At 39.8% G+C, this 26092-nt stretch overlaps 1 protein-coding gene across 3 annotated transcripts in view; it reads right to left on the bottom strand.

Annotated features, from left to right (window-relative positions):
- Window positions 1-5770: 5770 nt before the first annotated feature.
- Window positions 5771-26092, bottom strand: part of MTMR7 (myotubularin related protein 7) — a 50345-nt gene continuing 30023 nt past the window's right edge. For 2 of the 3 annotated variants that reach the window (XM_054203038.1, XM_054203040.1), the window contains exons 7-14: window positions 22079-22211; window positions 17294-17403; window positions 15389-15514; window positions 14549-14598; window positions 12692-12892; window positions 11016-11156; window positions 8788-8914; window positions 5771-8032 (exon numbers count right to left, since the gene is read on the bottom strand). In XM_054203038.1, coding sequence (XP_054059013.1) covers window positions 7673-8032; window positions 8788-8914; window positions 11016-11156; window positions 12692-12892; window positions 14549-14598; window positions 15389-15514; window positions 17294-17403; window positions 22079-22211 — 1248 coding nt within the window. In that variant the 3' untranslated portion in view covers window positions 5771-7672. The remainder of the gene's footprint in view (window positions 8033-8787; window positions 8915-11015; window positions 11157-12691; window positions 12893-14548; window positions 14599-15388; window positions 15515-17293; window positions 17404-22078; window positions 22212-26092) is intronic. The other variant, XM_054203039.1, reaches the window with a different exon arrangement.

Here is a 26092-nt window from a genome sequence, read left to right as displayed (position 1 = left end):
TTTCATTTTCATATTTGTTTTTACTTAAAAATAATCAGGTCACCTCCCAGTTTCTGTTTTATGCAATATGAGTATGTTCATCATGTGAGGAACTCAAAAGCACTTTGAAAAAACTACTTCTGGCGTTCTTGGTGAAGTAGAAGGGTTTTTTTCCTAATTTTAAGGAACAAAGAAACTAATTTGGCTGGAATCGCATAGTGTGTTACGTTAAGACCAGTGATAGAATTTGGAAGGGAGACTTAATTCTGCCCTTCAATCACTTTGGTGAGCTGACTTTTTTTAGGATGGGGATATACGTGGTGCAAATGGATAGGACCAAGTGCAGTATTCTACAGGAGAACAACACAACATGCATGTGTGTTCTCCCTTGCTCTTGCAAAAAGATACGTTTTTTTTTTAACCTCATCGGTGCATTAGGTTTTCATGGAGGCAGTCAAGTTTCACAAGAACGGAAGGAATTGTACAGTTCTGAGAGATAAATAAGATAAAGCACTGATTAAGTAATGTGTCGGGAATCCTGCTCCTTTCTTGTCAGGAAGCAATCTGGAGATAAACCTCTTAGCCAAGACGCTGCCTCTGTGTTCCCTAGATGGGGTCACAGAACATCACAGGTTCAAGTCTCAAACTCAAGCACGTCAGTCCAAGCAAACGCTTTTCTGTATCACTGATCTTCAGTCAGTCCTAAACTCAGTGCTCCTCTGGCAAAATGCAATAAGGTATTTCTTCCAAATTGGAGAAAAGTGAGTAGATTTGGAGTTATGAAAATCATGTAAGTGCAAGAAGTCTGTTCCACAGGCTAGCAAATTTTCAAATGGGGCTTTAGTCTCAGCCCTGGCATGCTTTACAGTATCTGTTGTGTGTCTTAAGCTACGGCCTTTCAGGGTGAGTAAACTCTTCACTGGTATTTGGTGGGATTTTTCTTTGTAAAGCTGGTCCAAATTCTGAGATTAGATGTCCCAAGAAAACAGAACTATGGTCCAAATCAAAGAAGATACATAGGTGCCTGAAAAAATGAACAGGTTGTAAGTGCCCTGGTTAAGCAATAATTTTAGACTGTCTTCTTCCAAAATATCTTTCTACTGACTGTGCATAACATTGCTTCTATATATTGACATAGCACCTCTGCTAATCAGCTAACTAAACCCTAATTAAAAATGAGATCACATAGGTTTCCAAGTGGTTCTGGACTTGGGTCTGAGAGTAGTGTGATTTCTGCAGCTCTGGAGAAGAGTTAGATTGAAGTCATCAGTGTTACCTTCTTGGCAAACTCCATCTAGTTTTGTGCTGAGTGTAGAAGTAGTTTTGGATCTTTTTCTGAGTATCTAGCTAACAATCCTGAAGATGAGACACACAATTCTGTACAAGGCTGGTTTTTTGTTGTTTTTTTCCCTGTCAGCAGAGAAAGGAACACATGACCAAACACCTTCCTCACCTGCCTCCTCCTGTTGAATGTTATGCGGTGTATTATGGTGCTCCACTGTGACTGAACCATCCAGGTCACCTTCAGGGGATTTGTTTCCCAAACTAGTACAAGTTCTCAACACTTCAGCTTTTCCTCTTATGGTACGTTTCTGAGCAAACTTACAAATTCAGGACCTCTCCATGGAGTCCTTCTGATGACAGTGGAGGAGAGTCTAGAAGAAAACATCACTGTTCAATGCAAGCTCTTGTACAGTGTTTCTTATTCAGAGCTATGAAAATTTAAGGTCTTCTCGTTTCTTCCTTTCCATTCTCTTTCTCTCATCTTGTTCCTATTCCTGTTCCATTGATTTTTTTTTTATTATTTTTTTTATCCCCCCCGCCCCTCTATTTTTTTAGCCCCTTCTGCAGTCACAAACGCGTCCTCAAGAGAAGCAGCACAGAAGTCCCTGTGTTCAGCAAGGGCGTACTGGGTTAGCTACAGGGACCCTGTCACGTGCAGGAATGGCCAGCCTGTTTCTGGCCTTTAAAGGCCAAGCCAACCTGCTGCTGGTTTGGCTTTTGGGTTGTTGGTTTGGTTTGGTTTTTTTTCTTTTAGTCCTACACTGGTTGTGCCAATGGGAACATTTTTCCTTACAGGTAATCTTCATGCTTGCACCAGAAGACTTAGTAGAACACTGGTAGTGCTCTACCAAAGTTTGGGTTTTTTGGCTTCTAGCATGCTGGTAGTTCACCGTTAAGTGCATTCCTTACCTTATTTTGCCAAAATGTGGCATGTAGGTGTAAATCCAGCTTTAAACAATTCCCTATGAAGTGTAAGAGAATGGCAGCTGCTGTTAGATGCATATTCTAAAATCTGTTGAAATGAGTCAAGAGAATTCTTAAGCAATCTGAAATAACAGGCTACCTACAGTCATCTGTTCCTGGAGGGCCTTGCGCTGTGTCATGCTCGTGCTGCGGCGTGCCACCAAGTGGCAAAGTGAAATAAATGAGCAAGAAATAGAAGAGTAAGGAGGCGGCTTGTCTCTGGTGTTGCAGTAGTTTTGGGGTGGGGTGAGAGTATTGTAACTGCTAATTGAGTCTGTGTTTTGCCTAATTTTAATATCTGATCTTACTACTAAATGGTTTCTGTAGCTGAGTTTAGGGCTCTTGTTCCTCCCTGAGTCAGGTGACTGCTTAAATCCAGAACTGAATTCTCCATACAGCAATTGTAACTGATGCGATTGCAGACCAGAGAAATTCTAAAATGTAAGTCTGAAATGTGAGTAGGTTGCATTTGAGGTGATCTCGTATATGGCTGGTGGTAATGGTAAGTTCTGCTGGGGCTTAGAGAAGAAAGTTTTCCTGGATTTCACAGTGTATTTGACATGCTAACCTTTCTGGAAGATGGATTATCAGGTACGCAGAGCTATGCTAACCACCACCACAAGCAAGAGACTATAATAAAGTCATTTCTGAGCAGTATCTAATGACCAGCTCTAGTTCTGTTGTTTGCTCTGTACATACTCCTGCAGCTTTGCCACTTTGGACCTGGACCAAATGTGGAAGTTGGAAATCTTTCAGTCCTGTTTCTGTCCAAGTTCTTCCTACTCCTTCCAAAGACTACGATATGTCTTTCTAAAAGAGAGATTTAAGACCCTTCAGGTAAAGTTTAAGTTAGTAGGAAACACAGTTAAGTCAGTTATCACAGCCTTATTGTATACGCTGTTCTAAGCAGTAAATGCTGTAATGTGTTAAACTTACAAATAAAGGCTTTGGGATTTATAGTGTATGTTGTAATTGTCTAACTTAAGGATAGAGTCAGGCATTGCAGAACTTTTTGGGTGGATGCAGAATTGTGTTGGAAACAGATGCAGTAAATTACTCAAGGACAAACTTAATCTTTGCATGTAGTGATTCGAACTTTTCCTGTTTAAGCCTTTCAAAACCGTTAATTCCCGGAGCCACCTTCATTAAAATGGGCTTTGAAAACCCATATTGTGCTTTTGTAAATGCCTTGTTTTGGTCAGATACCTGTAGAGGTTGAATTTACGTGTAGTAATAAGCTACAAAGAAAGCTTGTATATCAATGATAAGGGAATACCTTAACATAAATATGTTTTTTTATATATATAGATATATTTAAAAAAACACACATATATATGTTATATATAAATATGGTTTTTTGTATATATATATGTTATATATATTTATGTTAAGGTATATATAGTATTATAAAATAATTATATATCATTTTAGATAATGATGTTATCTATATTATATATAAGTACCTTAACATAAATACCTTAACTGAAGAACTGTGTTCTTTAGTCTTTGGAAACAGATTAGATTCATCGGAATAACCTTGGCAACCAGCACACTTAAAAATGAGTCCTTGCCTGAATTCAGTCACAACGATTCTGGTGGACCTACAAGGTTTCATTAGCTTCTTTCCCAAATTATTTACATTAAAAAAGCACTAAATTTTATTTTAAGACTTAACGTGATTTGATTAGCCGTCTCCAGGTGCTCTACTGGCAATTTAATTAATATAAGTAAATTGAATGCTTATTTTACCTTTTCTTCTCGTCGCCCCCAGTGTTTCTGGCCTCTCTGAATTCGGGGTTTGCTGCACGCTTGGCCCTGGATCTTTGGCAGATTTTTCACTGGTCTTAGTACTGTGATAAGTTGCCCTACTCCTAACTTACCCCACCACACGTTCCTCCCTTCCCAAAGGAATTGTCAGTGACTTACCTGTCCTGGGAGGACTCTTCAGTCCCCGTGGTGTCTCTGCATAGGGTGGCAGGGTGACCAGCCAACCTAAAAACTGCCTCGACCTCCAGCCCGCGCACAGGAGCAGGTCGTTGCCTCCACTGTGATGTTTGGGATGAAGCTGAGGACTCTCTGTGCAGATCAGGGCAGCGTCCACATAAAAGCAGCAAGTTAGCTGGTCAGCAGCGACACAATGCTTACCTTCGTTGCAAAGCTGCCTCCTTGTTGTCACTGGGTTTTAATTGTTCTTGGTTTGTGTCGTCAGACATCTTTCATGCTGTGTAAAGTGGTGCTCTGGCTTGCCCCTGTCTTCAAAGAATGTAGTTTGCCGCCTTACTGCTAATTTTACAAAGAGCTTTCTTCCCCTGCCTCCTTCCTGGTTTTTGTTTGTTTTTTTTTTCTTTTTCTCTCCTTACTTTTAGTGATATCCTTCAGTCTGAGTTGTGCCCTTCAACTGCTTATTCCTCAGCTCTTCAGAACACATTGCCAGTTTGCCGCCTTCGTCTACGTCTTGCATAGAGCTGCCAATAAAGGCAGCTACTGAATACAGTTTTATTTCTGGTCTTTAGGTGGTGATCTTTTTAGAGGAAGCTTCATCTGTTTGATCCCATCACCTTCAGCATCCTTTATTTGCACATTTTCATACTAAAGAACAGCCTGAACCCAGGGAGGCTGAAATTACACCACAGAATTCTGTAATGCTCTTCTGTTACTTTTTCCCCAGCTGTTTAGTTCCGTTCATGTGTGTCCCATTTCAAATTACAGTGCCCTCGTGCTAAATGCGCAAGGATTTGCAGCAGAGGGGATATCGCTACAAGAAATCTGTGCAGTTCATAGTGTGGTTTTCTCATCCTTTTTGTCTTGCATTCCCTAAAAAAAAAATTATATAGGGGTGTAGCATGCTCCCATGTAATTAACTCAAGTGACAGCAGCCTCAGTTCTGGTTATCAGTTGTAGGTTCCTCCACAGCTTAAACTCCTGTATCCAAGTATTGAAGTAGGGAAGATAAAAAAATCCCTTGATCTCAGTGACAGAGTGATTCTTGAGTAAATGGAGAACTATATTACAACAATTGGGAAAGCAAAGCTTTGTTTCATTCACTGCTGTGAAATAACGTAACGCTAAATGACCTCAGTGTTTATTTGAAGGTGTTTCTCAGCAGGCTGATAATGGCACAGATACATCCATTACAATGAAAACGGAGGTAGCCAACGCAAAATTCCAAGGACTGAAAGACACGTTACAGTGGGCGGCTAAGTAAAGGCTTAATATAAAATGTTAATATGTTAATATTTCAGCTGTAAAGCGAGTTACAAAGAGTTGCATAAGCGACATGAAGATGGTGCTTTGAATTTGCATATATTGCTGTGCCGCATTTATTTCTAGACATGTCTAATAGGACACGATGCCATCATACGCAACTTTACACTTTAAAGCTGTGCAATAATATTGCCCGTTTTCAAACTCATTTTTAGGCAGAATATTTGAGTGTTAAGTTTTCATTGCTGACTTTGCAGCACGTTTCTTTAGTTTGAGAAAACCCATTCAAAGTGTCCTTTAATACCATAAATTTTACAGGCTATGTTCAAAATATGAAGCATTTTTAAAAGTGCAATTAAAATCAGGGCTTTCATTTATTAAAAATTTGTAAAGATTAAAAAGCAGAAGGCTAGATTCTGAACCGAGTATAAATTATAGCTGTATTTATTTCAGTTGAGCTACAGTGATTTATCAAATTGAGAATCTGGCCTTTCCAGTATCACATTAAGATAAATCTTGCTGTTAGGAGTGGAATTATTTGTTCAAAGACAGCAGCTCCCTTAAGAGAACATTAATTTACCTACTCATTTTTGATACCAGAAGTTCGTAGAACAGAATGAAAAGCCATTCCATAACAGCAGACTGAATAATAAAATGTAAAGCTTCTAAATTGAGGTATATTTATATAATTTGATTCTGCCGGTAAGTCTGTATTTGAAGGAGGAGTATGAGACGCGATCAAAGTAAACTTAAGTTACTGCTGCTTTGCTTTCCTGGAGTTCAGTACCACGTTGTCTCCAAGCAGGTAAGAGCAGCCATATCAATTATATTTTTAACTGCTTGCTTAAATTAAAAAAAAAACAAAACAAACCCAACAAAAAAACCCTTGGAAGAATTGCATCCGGATATGGAAGCCTTTTTGGTGAGTTTCAGAACATCCCAAATTTTAAACAGTTTTCAGTGGTTTACTTCCGTACCAGTGATTATGAAAGCTTGTACTCCTACTTTTAAAAACTATGAAAATTCTTAAACCCAACGAGATTAAACTTTCTGTTGTGGCGAATCAGTCTTTTTTTTAAATTAGCATTGCCATGCTCTCTTCAGGCTGGCAAATACTAAAAGGGAAATTTTGTGTGAGGATAAAAAAACCCGTTGGCTGTGGTTAGTTTATTTTCAGCAATAAGATTTGGAAGGAATATTCCTTATAACGGTTCCTTTATGGGCAAAAGCTTTAATTCAGAATTTGGAGGGATGCTTTCATAAGTGGTTCTTACAAGTGGTTTTGATTTCCCTGTTCTCTCTAATGTCTATGTGCCTCACGCCCACTCAAATAAAACATTTTCAAGTAGGAATCAAAATAGGCTGGAGAATTACCTTTAAAATTTTACCTTCATATCTTACGTAGGCAGTTTGGAACAAGGGTACGATATAAACCATCAAACTTGAGAACAAAGCGTCAAGAGGGCAGAGTATACTGCCTAATGTGCCTTTGGTGACAAAGGCATGCTTTACCATGAAGGCTGTGTCAGTGGTGGTGTGTTTCTTGAAGGTTTGCTCACAAAAACTACTGAACTTTCAGCACTGGTTGAGGGTTGGATACAAACGGGACGCCTTCGGGTGCAGCAGCAGCAGCTGCTTACTTAAGGACGTTTTTGCGGGATCGAGCATGTCCCTTTGTTAGTTTTACTTTGCCGTAAAAGATCCTAGTAGGAGAAGATGCCAAATAATTGTTGGAATTCAAAATTTAACACCTCTCATGAAAAAAGAAAAAAAAGTGAAGAATGTACACAATATGTCTGAAGGCAAAAGAGCTCTAAAAAAAATCAGTTTGGACTGCTTCACCAGTAAGCTAACGCTAATGAATCTTCAGCCTTATTCCTATGTGTAAGAGAGTTCTTCTCCAAAGACGTGACATTCCAAAGTACTATTACTTTGTACAATAAGTAATTATGGAAATGTACAAAGTAAGGAATACTTACATATAGCATTGATAAAGTCAAAACGAATACCACATTGGCTTAACTAAATATAACAGCAGATATTACCTTTCTTTAGCATTATGTCTTAAAACTAATAATGGCTTGTTCTGTTTCAGTCCTTCCTTACACAATTGCACAGTTCCCTTTCTTTGGATTATTTCTTTAGGCCACAGACCACTTCCGTTCTTTATCTGATGAAAAGATGTCATTCCAGACCGTGAGAGACTCAGTTTCATCCAGATCCTTGCTGTCGTGATGGTGTTTCAGACTGCCAGAAATACAGCCTCGTCTGAATCCTTGCCACTGTCCTCACTGGGCAAGCAGCCACCCCCGCTTGGGGACCTGCAGCTCAAGTCCTCCACGCCAGACTCCTGATCGCTGTTAGCCGAGAGGTCAGGGTCGGAGCTTTTCAGGTTGTCCTGCGTCAAAATCAGGGCTGAATCTTCTTCATCCCCCTGTGAAGGGCTCCGGGACGGGAATGATTTCAGGTCATTGCTATACTCCTGGGGAGTGTTAGCTAAGCTGTTGTTGGAAGTAGAAAGCCCTAACTCTTTGCTTCGCTCTTGTCGCTTACTCTTGACTTTATTATCATTTAGTTGTGATTTCTGAAGATTCGCCAGTCTCTGAAATAAAGGAAACAGCATATATTACATGGGCATATTTAGGGCCCAGTAATCCTCTTATGTGTCTTTGCCTTTTAAAAAAAATAATAGAACCATGGAATGGTTTGGGTTGGAAGGGACCTTAAACTTCATCTAGTTCCAACTCCCTGCCCTGGGCAGAGACACCTCCCACCAGACCAGGTTGCTCCAAGCCCCATCCAGCCTGGCCTTGAACCCCTCCAGGGATGGGGCAGCCACAGCTTCTCTGGGCAGCCTGGACCAGGGGCTCACCACATTCATAGTGAAAAATTTCCTAATACCTAATCTAAATCTCCCCTCTTCCAGTTTGAAGCCATTACCCCTCATCCTGTCCCTCTCCAGCTTTCTTGTAGGCCCCCTTCAGCAACAAATAATAAAGAAAGAAACTAAGTTCAGAGCCCAACCCAATTGGCACCTTCTAAAACTGCCAATTTGCATTTATGGAGTATGAGAAGCACACAATTTATCACAAACCGATGCTGACTTACAGCATCCCTTGGAGTTACAGAAGGATATAAAATTTTCAGGAGTAGTAATTGTGCACCAACACAGGTGAAACTTTAGCCCTAAAGAAATAAGTGCAAAACATTCATTGTAATTTATGTGAGAACAAAGATGATGGCTGAGCATCCTCATGCCAGAAAAGGATGTAGCATGTCGGGGACTCTGCAGCGTACAGACTTGGATTTCATTTACCGTTGGTTAAACCTGGGGCACCAAGATCAGGTGTTTATTACCTCTCTTAAGACCTCCAGCTCTTCTTCCAGCTGCTGAGTTTCTTCCTTCACTGCCATCAGATAATCAGTAACTGACTGTCGAGGATGCAGCCCCTTTTCGAAGCGGTTGTACATACCGCTCCAGAACCTGGAAGTGACAGGAAGGTCAGCAATTGTCTCATTTGGTGAGGTGGCCTCACAAGACCTAAATACACACTTTTTTTTTAATGTTTTTTTTCAGACACATGTTGTCCTAAATGATGCAGCTATGGATTATTCACCATTAGAGTGCATACCCATAAGTTTTTTGGAGTATTTGGTAAGATTTATGGTCCATTTGCAATGGCTCTGTCTTGAAGATGCAACTCTGTAGACATAGACAGCTTGACCCAGTGGTGATACACAGTACAAAGAAAGGTGAAGGCACCTCAGCTCACGTGGCTGAGGGTGGTTCACTGAATGCAAACTTTTGCTGTATTATTTTCTCGTTCTACGTTATAGGCCTTAGAGCAATGGTATGTATAAAACAGCCATGGTTAAAGACAGTTTTTCATAATCCTACTTCTCAACCGTTGTTTAACTTCCCATGAAGGTGACTTTGACATTCTGTATACTTGGTTTTGGCTGGGGCTGGGGCAGGGGGGTGAGGTGCAGCTAGTTAACAGGGTTTGGTTTTTTTCCTGCCTGTAAAGAAGAGTTAAAAATCAGGAGTAAAAAACCAGTATGGTATCCTGCTCTCTTAATATCTCAACTGACATTTTAAACTGGCCTCTGGAAATTGCATGAAACATATATGTTGGCAAGTTCTCTTCCTGTTGTATGGAATGGGTAGTGAGGCACTGGCCCAGGTTGCTCAGAGAAGCTGTGGCTGCCCCATCCCTGGAGGGGTTCAAGGCCAGGCTGGACGGGGCTTGGAGCAACCTGGTCTAGTGGGAGGTGTCCCTGCCCAGGGCAGGGGGGTGGAACTGGATGATCTTTGAGGTCCCTTCCAACCCAAACCATTCTATGATTCTATGAATTATTTGACAAACCCTGACAAACAGCTGAGTTGCTTTTTCATTTTCAGGAGGAAAGGACTCGAACTTTAAGTCCATGGCTTACTCTGTCCCTCCTGTTTTCTCTCTTCCTGGCCGTAGGTGGCTGCAGCCAGACTCTGAGTCTGTCTCTAGTTCACCAGACGGGTTAAGTAACCCAGAGACCTGCCCTCGCCTGCAGCTGCCCAGCCAAGTAGCTGGCAGATATTTTTGGAGCATGTGCGTGCTTCTTGGTGGTTTATTGTTCCTTCCCCAGTAGTGTACTATTTAAGTCACATTCCCCCTTAAGTTTATCATCTGAGAGCTCATGCTTGGAAATCTTTTCGCGCCCAAGTAATTCCGTTAAAATCAACAGGATTACTCATCCCATGGAGGATCTGCACTATCAGTACTTCTTTTATAAATCCCGCTATCCAAAAAAATATGATTAACAACTATTTTTAAGTTGTTTTAAAGTGGATGTGACCTGGAATAGTAGACATGAAAGGATTCAATTTCTGTCATTTAGGATATTTATTGACTTTTTAACGGTGCTTTTACTTGCAACTGGAAAACAAAGTGATCAGTTTTACTGAAATCACAGTTTTCATTAATTTCTATTCGAGTTCTCCTTAAGCTTGTTAAGATTAATGGCACAATTAGTTACTCAAGTCAGAATGTCAGTAGTACCATTTCTAAAATTAGGATGTTTTGATACATTTTGAATAAAAAATAAGTAAAACTTACTGTGTATTCTTCAGGGTGTAGCAACAACCTGGGGAAAGGCTGCTTTTTGTTTTACTGAACACTTATTTTAGCAATGAAACAATATGGTTTCTTGAAATGTCCCTTTTTATTTTTGACACCAATTGATCCAGATAAACATCAAAAAACTTGGAATGGAAGAAGTTGAAGCGACTTTAGATTCAGAAACCACAGACGAGAACAGAACAGAAAGAGACTTTTCTCAGTGGAAGAAGAGAGTAACCATGAAACGAGGACACGGGACTATCAATATAGCTTTAATCTTAAGCCTCTTTTCAGACTAATGCTCTGTTGTGGAATGGTGCGGAGGTGTTGGCTGACTATGGGCACGCAGGGAATGAACACGTGACCTCTGAGACTGAATTTACGCTCAGGAAGGTACATTATGGGATGAGAAATGCTTAAATACAAAGGCGCTCTCTTCTGTACTAGCACATCCTACAATTCTCGGTAGCAAGTGGTACTACCTACTTGTACAAGAAGTTGCATGGAGCCATCTGTGGGCGCAGGGTCCCCTGGGTTTGGCTGTGGTCCGGTCTGTACAAAGGATTCAGGTAATCAGCACGATTTTTCCACAAGTGAGCCCACAATGAATATGTTCGTTCTTGGATTCTGAAAAAAGTATATTAAATAAAAAACTTATTAAAGTCTCTACTACAATTCAGGTATAGCTAAAGCTTAGATGCAACATTCTAGTGCTCTGTACTACTCGTTTACAATCAGCTTTATATTTCCTTAACAGAATTAGACTTGAGTTATAAATATAGAAAAACAGAGACTCATATTCCTGTTTTGTCACTAAAGGTAAAATCCAATCCATTTCCCATAAAGCCAGAGCAGCTGGAGAGGGAAGGTGCAAAGGCACGTTCCTTTGCGAGATGGAGCGGATCACGTCCATAAAAATCAGCTTTCAGAGCAATCTCTACACATTGAAGGGATTCCCATGTTTAAAAGCACTCTGACACCATTGAGCTGCAATTTCTCAGGCAGTTGGGCCTTGGGATGTGATGCCCCGTGAAGGTTTTAGTTTAAAATGGTCTGTGTCACCGAGGCCGCTCGGCATTTGAGCAGTGAAAGGGACCAAATGGCAGGAGGAAGCAGTAACTCCCACCTTCTGCTCCTTGCTGCTGCTGGCACGGTCTGGATGCGTGAGAAAAGTAGTGGGTATTGTGATGCACCTGAGCAGCCAGGGCTCCAGGAAGCAGATACCACCATCATCACTGCCAGGAACGATGCTATTGTCTCTGTTTGGGCCTGAGGGCAGGTAGATTAATTCATAATGGCTTTGGGGCCAGGCAGCAGAATGATAGGTTGCTGACTCAGTCCTAGGGAGGGTAACCAGACAAAAAGGCTCTTCATAAAAAAGTATCCAAGAGGTCTGGAGTAAACTGTTCTGACATGACATCCAAAGACAGGTTGAAACACAGAAGAGCGGTGAATCAAACTGAGAACTTAACTAGAATAGAATCACAGAATCGCCTAGGTTGGGAGGGACATTTCAGATCATTGAGTCCAACCATCAACCTGACAAAAGCCGTCACTAAACCGTATCTCTAAGCACTATGTCTACCCGTCTTTTAAATACCTCCAGGGATGGTGACGCTACCACTTCCCTGGGCAGCCTGTTCCAATGCTTAATAATCCTTTCAATGTAAAAAATTTTCCTAATATCCAATCTAAACCTCCCCTGGCGCAACTTGAGGCCGTTTCCTCTTGTCCTGTTGCCTGTTACTTGGGAGAAGGGACCGACCCCCACCTCTCTACAACCTCCTTTCAGGAGGCGATATCGTCTTGTATCAGTATTGTGCTGGCTTGCCTTCTATGTTGTTGATGCAGCAATAAAGGTAGGGCCGCGCGGCTGAAGGGCTAATGCTCTTGTCTGTTTTCGCTAATCCCTGTCACGCACACCAAGGATTACTCTCCCAGAAGAGCCACAGTGCAGAGGATCAACCTTTTTTCGGTATTAATCTGTGCTGCCAGAAGACGACAGCCAAGAAGTCTGCGCTGCACTCCATGCCCTATGAAAGCACACACATGTAGACGGGCAAATATCTGACTGCTCAACACACCACCCACAGACCCCACACGCTGGGGTGCGGTTCGCTACTGTATATAGAAATGTGCTCCTAAAGAAAAGACTTTCGTACTTGAGCTCTCGTCTCTCCTTCTGGCTGTTACACAGGAAATTCCCAAACTGGCAAGAGTAAATATGATGCTGTATGTGGATGAGGAATCTCTCATTGAATTCAAAGGCACAAGGAAACTGTTCCATCAATTGCCAAACACACTCGATGAACTGGTCAATAACAGGGGATATTTCCTTTGGATCTCCATCTAAATTTCCATACCTGAAACAAGACAAGATACGTATGATCATAACCTGAAATCCTCTAGGAAAACTGAATTAACACTAATGAAAACAAACCCCTCACTTTAAGTGTGCAAGTTACACCATAGGCATTCATTTCTAAAATCTCAACTGCTAGTGTATTTTTTTACTTACAGGAATGATGCAAGATTCGTGGAGTAGAATGAAGGCAGAATTTATCAAATACAAATGAAAAAAAACACTTTTATGGGTGTCTTGTTGCCTTACAGCTACCAACAGCTGGCTATGGCATAGCCATGTTTTAACACTATTAATAAGAAGTTATACCACAGTAACATAAGTCATTGTAAGAACGACTGCAATGACCTAATAACAAAAACGTATCTTAGACAGGCGCTTAATGGCAGACCATTCCCCAAACCAGAAAACTGAGCAGGAGAGGAACAGAATAACCTTGGCAGAAAACAATTTAAAAGCTGCCCCCTCTTAGTGACATTTTTAGAAAGTGGGAGATGGCTACATGCTACTCTGCCAAGTGAACATCAAACTTTCTGTCTATAAAAATGTCCCTTGGAACCACTTGCAATGAAGAAAAGGAGCCTGAAAATAGAGGTAAAATATGTAAGTCTACATAATAGGAAGAAGCATTTTCAATCAGTTATTCTGCTTGTCTAGTGTGGGTGTGTGTATATGTGTGGAATTCCATGAACATCTAAAATTGAAACTTCTAATTCTACTATTGTTACGCATCGAAGAAAATATGACAATATTGTACTGCAAACCAAAGCTATCAGTGGTGATTACATTTCATAATACCTTTCACCACTGATAATAACAGACATATGACATTTTTATGTTAAATGTAGTAATTCCTGCTGGAATTTCACAAATGGTGTGGAGCTGTACAGATTCCTTGAAAGTTTTGGTGTGTTTTTTGGAAATTACAACACATTTATATTCAAATCAAACAATATAATGTAATTAAACTCTGATATAAAAATTGCATTTGTCATTTTTACAGAAACTAAAATGAAATACAAGAAAGAAAGAAAACGTGTATATTTATCCATGTTCAAATCTATGAAGTCTTCAAGCATTTTCATTACATGATAGCATTTACATAATTGGACGTAAAAAATAACTTGTCCAAATAGATGACGCTCTGCTTTGCTTTAGCTGACGCTTCTGAACAAATCCTACTGTTTTCATTAGAACAGAGTGTAATAGAAAGAGCATATTTTACATAATAGATAACTCACAGACATGCCTAAGTTTAAATACTGTCCTGGAAGATGTAGACTTTACTGAACAGGGACTTAGGTGGGGAGTCTTGGCTTTACTGAAAGATCTGCTGGAATCCAAAGGGATTTTCCAAGCCAGATACACACTACTTTTCTCCCACGTGGTTCTCACAGTGCTCGTAGCAACTGCAAGACCAGCACTCGGGATTCCCGAGAGCAATCTTGGAGTGCATAGATAAGAAAAGACTGATATGAAAATATTTTGCTTCCATTTTTCCAGGCAGCTAAATTATATAGTAGGAGAAAAGGGTATGGCAATTTCCGGAGGGCATTCTGTTGATATGCTTTGTAAGGCAACAAGGAAGTAAAATTGGAATGGCAGTGGATAATGACTACGTAAAAATAGATACAGAAAAACCTTAGCACTGCCTTACCTGTGGTTAAATTTGTGACCAAAGGAAACCCAGTCTTTTTCAATTAACACCTAAAATGAGAATATTGCATTCAGTGCTGCGGAGCAGAGCTGACACACATTGAAGCAGGCAGAAGAGTGGAGTAAACAAGCAGTACTGGAATTCCAGTTAATTCTTAGAATAAGCAGAAAAGTGACAAGCAAGAATGATGTAAGCGAGTGGTATTAGAATCCCAGATAATTTTTCGAGTAAGTAGGAAAATAACGAACAATAAGCACTGCTGCCAGCTCAAGAGAATGCAGCGCTCTTCACAGACACAGAGGGGATGCCAGTATTTCAGCACAGCTTCAATTAGCTTGATTCATCATTTTCTAAAATAGAACCTAAAAATGTCTCAAACATCTCTTTCACGTGTGATCAGTAACTTGATAAGCATTCCTAGATCCTTAACCAGTGCTGGTTTGTTTGGGAAAGGAACAGATTTTCCAACATAGGCACTCATTGTAATCTCGGGAGCACATGCTTCTGACACTCAAAACTCCACTGATCCCTGAAACGAATAAAACTCTCGCTTGCAGGAAAGCTCCTTGGGCTGCGAGAGAGTTTCTTGGTCAAAGTTAGGAAAGAAATAAACAGGTGGCCAAATGATCCCCACCTTTGGTAACATTTCATATGGAAACTGGGAGACTGTAACTTGGACAAAAAAAACTTTCCTTCCTACTTCAAAACAAAAAAAAGAAAGAAAGAAAGAAAATGAAAAAGGTATATTTAAGGAAAGTTTCTTTTCCATTAAAGCCAAAGATATTAATACTAAATGATGCCATAATACTTTATTTACTCTGTGAAAGAGAACCTGCTTACCATGAATCCCTTCATAGTTCTGTAATACGGATCCAATAGAAGGCTCGCTACAGAGCACACCTGGGCTGTCCTATCCCAGCCATCAGAGCAGTGAACAAGCACACTCACACCTTCCTCAGCCACAGCCTACGGGTACAGAAACAGTCAGAAATTCCACAAGCAGGGAGAAAGGCAATGGTAAGAGAGGAACAGCGAGACAGTGCAACATAGAGAGCATTCATTAGGGAACTGGGAAACCTTGTTCTTTTTTTTTAACTCTGCCACAGAGTTTTTTAATTATGTTGAGTGTTATTTCTCTCATTTGAAGTGTCTTAATCTCATCCCATCCCATGCACTATGGTGGTTGCAGCGTCACCTGTTCACGCTCCACTACAGGAGGATGTGGGATCCATTTAAATTAAAATACTTCAACTCGCCAGAGAGGTACAACTACCTAAAGCAGATTCAGATGCAGTTAATGCTCTTACTCACTTAATGTAAATAACTGGGGAAAGAGGATCCCATTTTATACACAAACACATATAGAAGAGATCGTACTAAGTTCTCCGAAGTATTGCATTATTTTTGGAACTTGAGGGGTTTTTTTTAAGTTCTAAGGGGTTTGGCCTTTGTCATTTCTAAAGAGAACAAAATTTAGAAAGCAGAGAAATAAAATAGGTTAGGAAAGATACGGCTTAGAAAAACAAACATTTAAGTTAAGTTTGGGCTTAATAGGGAACAAGGAATAATAATAAATTATCTATGTTTATCTCAAGAGACAAGTAGATTCTACCAAAATAGAACCCCTGTGGGCAGGAGACCAACAACAGAACTGGGAACCTCACAAATAAGAACGGCTCAAAGTGCCTGCCTGAGGAGGCACGAGGCTAGCAAGCACACGGACAAAGGATAAATTTTTTTGGACAGTATTTTAAGACTAGCCACTGGGGAAAAGTTGTCGTCGAGCTAATGTAAAATGACCTGATTTTTAAAAGCTAATGAAAGCTAGTAGGGCTGGGAGAAATAATAACATGTGCATTTATCCCGCAGCAGTAAGAAACTCCAGTTGCCCGCTGAGCAGGGAGAAGCAAAGCAGGAGAAAGAAGCAGTTACTGAGGAGGGAAACCCGTCAAGTTTCATCCATACAGTCATATCTAGCAGGTCATGTGAATAAAATGGCCTATAAGAAATTGTAATAGTAATCTCAAAAATAAGAATTGAAACCTTAAAAGGCAGAGCACAAGGAAGGGGGTAATAAAATTTAAACTCCTGTTGGTAGATGGCAAATACCTGCACTACTTTGGGTGGGATTAGGAGAAATAATTTCTTACCAAAGCCAACAACTGTTTACTGAATCAGTTTTTGAGTATGTAAGAGTAGAAGCTGCTGGAGAGTTTGGCCATGGTAATACACAGGAGTTGGTTTAGGAGGTGCATTTAGCTGCGTATATAATAGGTGCATTATGCTAAATAAATCAGAGGGGAAAACACAGTAGCTAATATTCCTATATTACAACTACCATGTGAAGAAGTAGTGCTTGAACAGAAACCTTCACCAAAGAACATGTCCAGAAACCAGTGGAGGAGGCAGGGGAAACAGGGAAAGACACGGTGACAATCACTGCTGGGGAGTAAAGTAAGGACCTTCAAATACCCGGCATAACAAGATACAGGGTAGTAGAGGCTTTAGCACATTTGAATTCTTCGGTGAAAAGAACACAAACTTTTTTTTACCAAATTAGCAAAATGTCCACAAGGCAGCACCTAAGAATCGTCTCTCCTCATATATGAAGCATTGCAAGATGTTGTTTTTTTTTCCAGATACAACGTCGCTGAAGGTAACAGAAGTTACCCACAAGCAGAGAATTTGATCCTCGCTGTCTGTATCTGGTTAGTACAAGTTTTGTTCTCATTTTGCACACTTTACCTTTGCAATAAAAATGCCAGCATCCATAATCGCTTTGATATGCTTCAGCCAGCCAGAATTTTCTAGGCCCCAGAGAAAGTCACTCATTGAAGGCGATTTCAGCTCACAAACTGCAAAACAAGTTACATCTTACACTAATTATAGTCCCTTAAGCTTTCACTGACTGTTCAACCTAAGAGTTATCTCTTCAGATATCCCCATCTAAAACGTTCATCTATTGAAAAGAATGGCTACTTCACAGTCAAACTTTACCATTGTAAAAAAGCATATATTTAAGAAACGAGGCTGGGTCAAATTTTACCCAATATGTTGATTTAAGTTAAAAAAAAGAAGCTGTTACAAAGCCTGTAACAAACAGTTTGCCAAATACATCCTTCTGTGCAGCACAGATTTTCCAAAACTGTGTTGGGAGCAAAGTTTTCAAACCCCTGAGAGGGGATCATGTATATATTGTGATGTATAATATGTATATATACATGTATATATGTATAATAATGAGGGCTTGGAGGCAGAAAACATGATTTCTGCTGTCGGACAGGCAGACATCCACCTAAATGGTGCCACAGCCTCCTGTTGCTGGCCACGCTTGCTGGGCTGCCCACCAAACCCAGCCATCAGCATCACCACAGACGATGGGGTTTGAGCTAAAGCGATTCACTCCACAGTTCTCCATCCCTGAATGAAACCTTAGCGAAACATCGCTTGTAGTCAGAAAGTGTTCTGATGGTGAGATAAAAGCCATAATTCACAGTTTTTACAACATTAAGTTTCTATCCTGTTGGAGGCAAGTGTCTTTTTTTTTTTAACATTACAGAGTTTGTGACATCAGAAGAAAAAAAGGGCAATCAGAATCCAATTCAGATACCTCAATCCAGCAGCAAGCAAATACTCAAAAATATTTGGTGCAATCTATTTTCAAGAGTGAGATACTAAATTCACCCCATAAGTAGCCTACACATTTATTTTGATCCAGGTAGAACTGTACTGTCTTTTAAGCAAAAAGATATTAACCAGTGAAACTAATTTAAGGAATACAGTGAAAAAATGTCATCATTTTTACTGAGTTAATCTGTGATTAACTATTAGATTATTAGATTATTAAATTAGATCTGTGAACTAATAATGTCTTAGTAGGTCTCTTGTCCTCTGGTAATCTTCTAAAAGACTCAATTAATTATGGTCAGTGGCATAATTTTAGTTTTCTTCGAAGTAATTGTGATTTAATTTTACAAGCCAAAGCCAGAGTTTATACCACTGCTGAACATATCTGGCTGTCTTAACTCTATTTAATTCAGAGGCAAAATAGCCTAATGTGTCCATACCAAGCCTCGCAATCTTTGTACGTAGGGCCTCTTCCAGATGGTTATTTTAAAAGTCATTTCTGAAGGATATTTATAAAAACGCACAGATAGCAGCAGTGAAAGCAAACAGCTTTTCACATGCTTAATGCTCCTGTGCAGATGGAAGCATGACTAATTAGTAGCTGAATTCTGGCTGAAGCTGCTGTCTCTGTTTACAAAAGCCCAAGGTAAGGCTGAAATAGTGCTTTGCTCATTCCCACTACCAAATTTGAGTCAATATTTACTGACCACTTCACTGAGCAAAGTTCAGACTGTCCTAAAGGCATACACTGTGTATTTCACATAATTTTTGGCTACTGATCTGGACCTTAATACTGAATTCAATTATGAATTCAATTAAGAGGCTGATTCTAAGGGGAAAAGGCATCTCCGCAGAAAAGGTACCAAAATCTTGGAGAAATAAGACCTGCTACATGGGCAGGGCTCATAGCAATCAAGACCCGCGCTGGGCAGGGCTCATAGCAATCCAGGGGTGCTCCTGTCCCCAGGAGGGGAGGAAGAACCAGGACACATGGTGGAGCCGGCCTCTTCCACCAGCAAAAGTACTAGAGGGGGATGCTGGACCGGTTCCCCCATTTCTGGTGGGACGGCCATCAGTAGAGGAAGGAGTAAATGCCATGGGCGAAACTGTCAGGCCCTCTTCCTGGGTGATCTCTCACTGAAGTCCAAGGATCAGAGGGCTGCTCTTACATCAGCAACTACTGCTCCTGGTATGAGGGGAGGAGAAGTTCATATTTGCTGTTTAAATATAGAGAGGGAGCATATGCGGTCATCATCTCAACGCGCAACAAATGGGGCTCAAGTCGTGGTTGGCCCCTGGATGTATGGCAAACTCGCCCCATCACGCGTGCCAACCAGCAGCCCCGGCCAGCCCTTGAATCTTTACTGAGAAAAGTCCTTGTGCAACATTTCCTTCTAATATTAAAAATTATTTCAAGGAGGTTATGCACAGGATCAGAATTATCACAAGGGTCTTCACATACACCTCTCTTTAAATGAAAAAAAAAAATCAATAGTATACTAAAGCAATATGAGGCAGCAGAGACAAAAGTAAAACTTTTTTTTTCTTTCTGGAAGGAAATTCCAGCATGTTGAAATGCATTTTACTTCCAGAGTACAGTCAAATCTCAAAATGTTTTGCATATTCTGAAAAAAATCTCCTTATCCTACAAATTTAATCATTTTATAAGGCTGATATATTTTGCCAAAATAACATTATACAAAAGTAAACACATGTTAAAGTTAAGATAAATAAAATTGCTAGAATGAAAGTCAGTAAAATCACAAAGCTGAAACCAAATTTTTACCTACTCAAATACATTATTGACATTATTATAAGTATAAATTAATTTCTTCCGCTTTTTCCTAAAGCAACATCATTGAAAAGAACACATCCCTAATATAAGTGCATTTTCCAATGGAAAACTGAATAATCAATTTTCGTTCAAATTTCCTCAGCATTGGAAGTTATTTAAAATTGTATATTGAAAACCGTCTGCAGTCTCTCATGTGAAAAAGATCCTCCAACTTTCACTTCTGCTTAATTCCAGTGAGTTGGATAAAACTGCCCTTGCACTCCTGCAACACATCAGACCTTGTCCTCTTTTCCGTGCTTCCAAGCAACAATACAGCACACATTAAACAAAAATCAGTTTTCATCAGCCTCATGTGTCTTTTCAAAGGTTTTTAGGTACCTTGTAACATCTCACAACAGATCATGATCATCAGACATATCTTGCAATGCTTGTAGTATGATGTGACGTTTTACCTTAAAGATTGACCCAGGTGTGTTTTAAGTACTCCTTGATAGAAATTTAAAGCCATATTAAATTATATTATCATTGTCCTTGGCGGCCTTTTTGGTTCTGGTTCCCTTCGTATGTGCAAGTCAGGTAGTAAATACCCTTTTAAAGGCCCCAGGGGAAGCAGATGAAGGGATGAAGGGAGACTACTACGAATGGAAAAAGATGAAAAATATGCAGTCCCTTCCATGAGAAAAGCCCTGCTCCTACACTGAAAGTCATGAGGTTTTTAAAAAAAAAAAAATACTTGAAAGGCACAAACGCTTGAAATTGCAGATTTAACTTCACTAATTTCTAATCTTATCAGCCAGGTCACTAAATATGAGATTTCAACATAGCAAATATAAAACCAATGAAAAAAGCAGATGTTTTGAGCCTATGGCTCATGTAAAAATAGAAGCTAAGAAGTAATGCCCCCCCAAAGCTGCCTGAAGTGTTCAATGCATTAGAAATTACCTCGTTATATGTCAGTTTGGGCCTGTCTCATGAACTTTTGGCTCAAAAATAGCACACAGCACTGTCCCATGCAGCCAGGCTGGTTGTTTATTATTTTGACTTTGATGGTCTTAAACCGAATAAATAAAGTGACAGGTTTCTTCACCCGGCCTCTTTCCTAGCCAAACGAGGCTTTGTAGTGAACTAAAAATCCTTCTACTTTCTTTCCCAAGACCCTTAGACCAAGGAATTAAGTCAAAATAAGTCATGAAGAGAGTGACTGTTGTACCTGCACCAACTTTACTGCTGGTTTTCATAAACTGCTCTCATTTGAAAATAGAGCACAGCTCTGTCATAGAAAACGTAAGCCCTTCTTAGATCTAAAATTCACATATTCACCGAGAATAGCTACATCAAGCTGATCCAGGAGGTGAGAGAAGGTGTTGATGATATACATGAAGTAAATACTGTGGAGTGGAGTGAAAATCAACAAGACGCTGAGGGTCAAGGGTGGCTTATTTATTCTTACCCCTTTCACAGAAGGCCTCTAAAGAGTAATCTACTCCAAATATTAAATGGCAGTACAGATGTACTCATTTATACACTGATAAGTATTTATAAAGCAATTATTATTAATTTCCATGGGATTATGAAGGTGCTCAATGGTTACACCCATTGACTGTGAGTTTCATACACAAACCTGATGTAACATGTTCTATACAGGGCATGAGTAAATTTCTATTAAAATTCCAGTCTAAAATGCATGACTACCTTATTGACCACATACAGAAATCAAACCATAGGTTTTCTGAGCTTAAAAAAAATTCCTATGTTTTTCACTAGCATCAAAGTCAGCATAAGTGATTTTTTTCATTATAGCATCAATGTAAACTGCAAAAGACAAAGTAGCAGAAGTAAGGTGGATGGAAGTCAAATGAATTTTGCCATTAAAGTAAACGATACCTGGATTTCACCCATGAAACAAGGTGTTTGCACAATTAGGAAATCCCTACTAGTTGCGCCGCTGCACAAGTCCCACTCGCCAGCAGGCAGCTGCATGCAGCACGCTATGCAGAGCTCCCTTCTCATACCCATTTTCACTGCTGCTGATTTCAGAGCAGTTACCCTGATTTATGTGACAGAAGGATCTAATCTTTCCTCTAGTTTTCAATGAGGAAGAGTATTACCTTCAAGCATTTTCTGCAGACTGTTTCTCATGACGTGGATGTTCTCGATGCCTATGAATTGAAACTTGATGTTGGAGTAGTTGTCTTCGTTTTCATATCCCTTCCCTGCTGCTCTGTTTGCCATTGCATTGAGCTGAAAAATTTAGGGAAAATTGGATGAAAAGCAGTAGCAAACACATTCTTTTCAAAACAAAGCTCATGGTCTACTGCAATAAATCTGAGTGATTTAAGCCAGGCACAAACAGGAAGCATTTATCGGAGTGTCAACACAATGGGTTAGGAATTGGGGAACTGTTTATAGCCCATTGCAGGGTGCTGGGTTGCTGAGGCTCTGACCTCTATTTCACGCACCTTGAGCGTTAACTTCATTAGCGAGGTTAGACACAAAAAACACAGCTTATGCAGGGCTCCTCTGCAAGAGCATAAAGGCTTTCATTTGTTTTCAAAAGGCTGTTCTGATTTCATTTCTGATCAGCGTTATGTTTACTAGCAGAACGCACCCAGGAGGTGGCAGTGTCTTATCTGCCATGCCACTGTTTCATCACATATGCACACTGCAATGTTGCTCAAATTAGAGTGTTTTACTGCTCAAATCAACCAAAAGTTGATACAGCTTCCTTCTTCGAAGTTTGGAATAATGAAGACAGAGTTGGAGTAGTTTTTCCTATGTTTATAGTATCGTGGGTCTAGTTGTGAGAGACCACAAAAGAATTAAATTGACTAAATTACCACAAATATTTGCATTTGCAATGCAGCGCTATCAAATATTTTCCTATGCTTCGGCAAACAATACATTCAACTGGAAGCCAGGGTTTTGTCTTTGAATCTGTTACTTGCTTCCTGGCATGGGAAAGTCACTAAATGCTTCTTTAGTTCAGCTTTCCCAAGCATAAAATTAAGGAGTTTTTTAAATGCTTATTTCCCCCCCCGCCCTCTTTGAAATTCTTGGGGAGAAAAAAAAAAAAAAACTATCTGCCAAGCCCCTTATGCCAAATTTTGATCTCAGTGCTGAAAACTAGAGCTGATAGAAATGAATTAAGTACTTTTACTTTAACACCTATCTATGATTTTTTTTTAATTATTTTTTTATTTCCTATAGGTAAATCTCACTGTCCAATCTCACTTTTCAAGAAAGAAACTGCCTTTTTGCACGAAGTGCATGTTCTCTTATGAAATGCAGGCTGAACTTCCCAAGAAATATGAAGGCTCCAGGAATAACAAAGCGTCCCACATGGCAGAACCTCCACTCCAAGGTGGACTAACAGCTTCTGCTCAGGAAAGATTTAAGAATTAAATGACAATGGATACTGCACATCCAGACTGGAGAGCACTAACAAAGCTTTTGGAGAGACCTTATGAGGCATCAGTTGGACAAAAAGAGACTCATCTTCATTGCAGTGAGAGCCTATGCTCATGAGATACCAAAACAATGTGTGTCTTAGGCATCGCCATGGGGACAAGAGGCTGTGCAGATAACTCCATTTCCAGTTTATTTCCCAATATCGCAGGCAGTACTATTGATTTGCTGCTTCTGTGGTCACTCCTGAAACTCACAATAATATATTCAGTACTCGGCTAATGATATCATGGGATAAACAAGAATGTGTCTCTTCCTGATCTCTTCCACCCTAAACGCACATATTCCCGATATTAAATTTTAATTTGGAGCTAAATGCATGCAACTGAGCAGGACTGATTGTCTGCTGCCAACTTATCTCCAACCAAGATGAACAAGTCTAGCTTTTTTACATCGTATGTCAAAATAGCTTTCCATGGACGAAATTTGACCTCTTAAATTTCAAAGGAAACAGCTAAAGACTAAAAGCTTTTTATGCCATTAGAATTTAATTTTAGATGCTAAGAAAACAGATGGGTGAGACCACTTTTCAATTCTTTTATTCTGTCCAATTTAATATGTGAAGATAGGGGATTTTTTTCCCATCTTCACACTTTCTAGCGCATCCATTCCCATGAGCAGCAGAACTTGGCAATAGGAGTACATCGTTACATTTGTGGACCATCATTAGGATTTGAAACATTGCATGAATTTCATGATACAACAGAAGGAACCATATTCTCAGATGCAAACCTAGGCAAAAAATCCAGCATTTTTCATTTACTCAGGTCTTGTGTAAAACTTCTTTTAACTTGTAGTATGCCATTCTGGAAAAAGTGCAGGCAAAAAAAGAATCTGGTCTATCGACCAGCAGTCTGCTCATGTTTTGACTATCAATGAACAATAAAAAAAAGATACAGCCTGTGAACAGCATGTCCTTTAAGGACACAGTCCTCAGTGTGACTTGCTAGAAAGATAAAAATTATCTGCTGAATCCTAATCTTTATCTTTTGAAGTAGACATCAGTGTTCTAACATAAACAACATGAAGCAGCGTCTCTCTGCAATAGCATATAGCTTCAGGAAGAAAGATCTGTGCACGTGAGTCCAAGACACCACAGACCCCTGAAACGCTAAATGAAAAACATCTAGCCCCTGACTGACCTAATCCTCAGTAAAATAAATGCTATTAACTGTCTCTGCCGCAGAGCAATTTTATCACAGAAATCCTTTATTAAGACAGTCTGAAATAGCCCTCTTTAAAAGCAAATAAATATAAGGTTAAATTTGCAGGGCTTTCTGACACTCATTTATTTTAAATATTGTCAGTTGCCAAACTTTGCAGCTGCCACAATATTTACTAACAAGTTTTCCACATCACCTACCAAAATTCCATCTGTTGCTCTTAAAGTAGTTGTTGCAAAGCTCTCTAAATTGTGCCTGTCCTCGCTTAATCTCAGTGACTACGAGGAGACAACCTCTAACGGGAACAGACCTCGCTTGCCAGGTTTCCTGGCATCTTCTTTCATGTGGAGGATAACCGATTCCTGTCTTATTATAAAAAGTTATAGAAGTAATTTGTTTTACTCATAAACAGTAAGTTTATATTAGTTTATTCTGTAAACATGTAGAGGAAGGAGAATATGAAGAGAGACAGTAGCCTAAGAAAAGCTCTGCATATGGCCATCCTGGTGTATTTAAATGAAGTGGAAACAAAGCTTTCTTCCGCAGCCAAAGCTTTTGTTTTGAAGATTATCAAGCGCAATGAGGGACAGCATATGAATAGCTCTTGGGAATGCTGAATTCCCTGGTCCGTTAATATTGATCATCTTTGCAAGGAACCAGTTCTGGTGAGAGAAGAGGCAGGTAGATTTTTAGCTTCCTAGAGCACTTGCACCAGACTCAATAACTTACCTTTACATTTGTTAAAGGTTCCCTGAGGAATGCCAGGAACAGCTTGCACTGATATCTGTCACTTCCTACATGCTGTAGATTTATACATGCATCAGGAACTGCAAAATTATCTGTAACAGCTGTAACAAGGCTGCGTTTGGCACCTGGGATCACAGGATCTTTAGAAAATTGGTCCATTCTTGCAGCACAGAGAGATAACTAGGAATCTTTGCACACAAATGTCGTTACATCAAAACTTCTTTTTTTCCCCCCAGAGAAATTAAATTAAAACAAACAGTTTTCATTTGCTGACTAGCTCCTGAAGAAGCCATATTGCTGAAATATGCCATCGTTCATGGCTAAGCGAGCCAATTTCACTCTCTCCCCTTGAAGAACAGGTTCTTTTCACTGCTTACAGGAGGTGTCTCATCGTAGTAATTTACCAGAAAAGTTTACAGGATGGATCCTTCCTGTTACTACCTTGCAAAACATCATTAGTAGCCAAGTCAGTAAGTCATTAGTAATAAATCCCATCAATGAGTAACCTCCTTAATTATGGAAGAGTACGAATATCATCAGCCAGGAAATGCTAAGCTATAAATATTATCACATACAGAAAACTATTAAACAAGCATTATTTAGGCAGCCAGGTCTGTGCTTCCTATCCAAAGCCTGCTCTGAACACAAACATACCAATCCTTTCCTAGTGCTCATCATGATTCACTTGCATCAAGACTGCAAGTAAGGCGGTACCATCCTCGTCTTTGCAGGAAAAAAGAGGGAACT

This window comes from Rissa tridactyla, chromosome 5 (genome assembly GCF_028500815.1).
Source record: "Rissa tridactyla isolate bRisTri1 chromosome 5, bRisTri1.patW.cur.20221130, whole genome shotgun sequence".
Classification (NCBI taxonomy): domain Eukaryota; kingdom Metazoa; phylum Chordata; class Aves; order Charadriiformes; family Laridae; genus Rissa; species Rissa tridactyla.
This window is presented reverse-complemented; position numbering and strand designations above follow the sequence as displayed.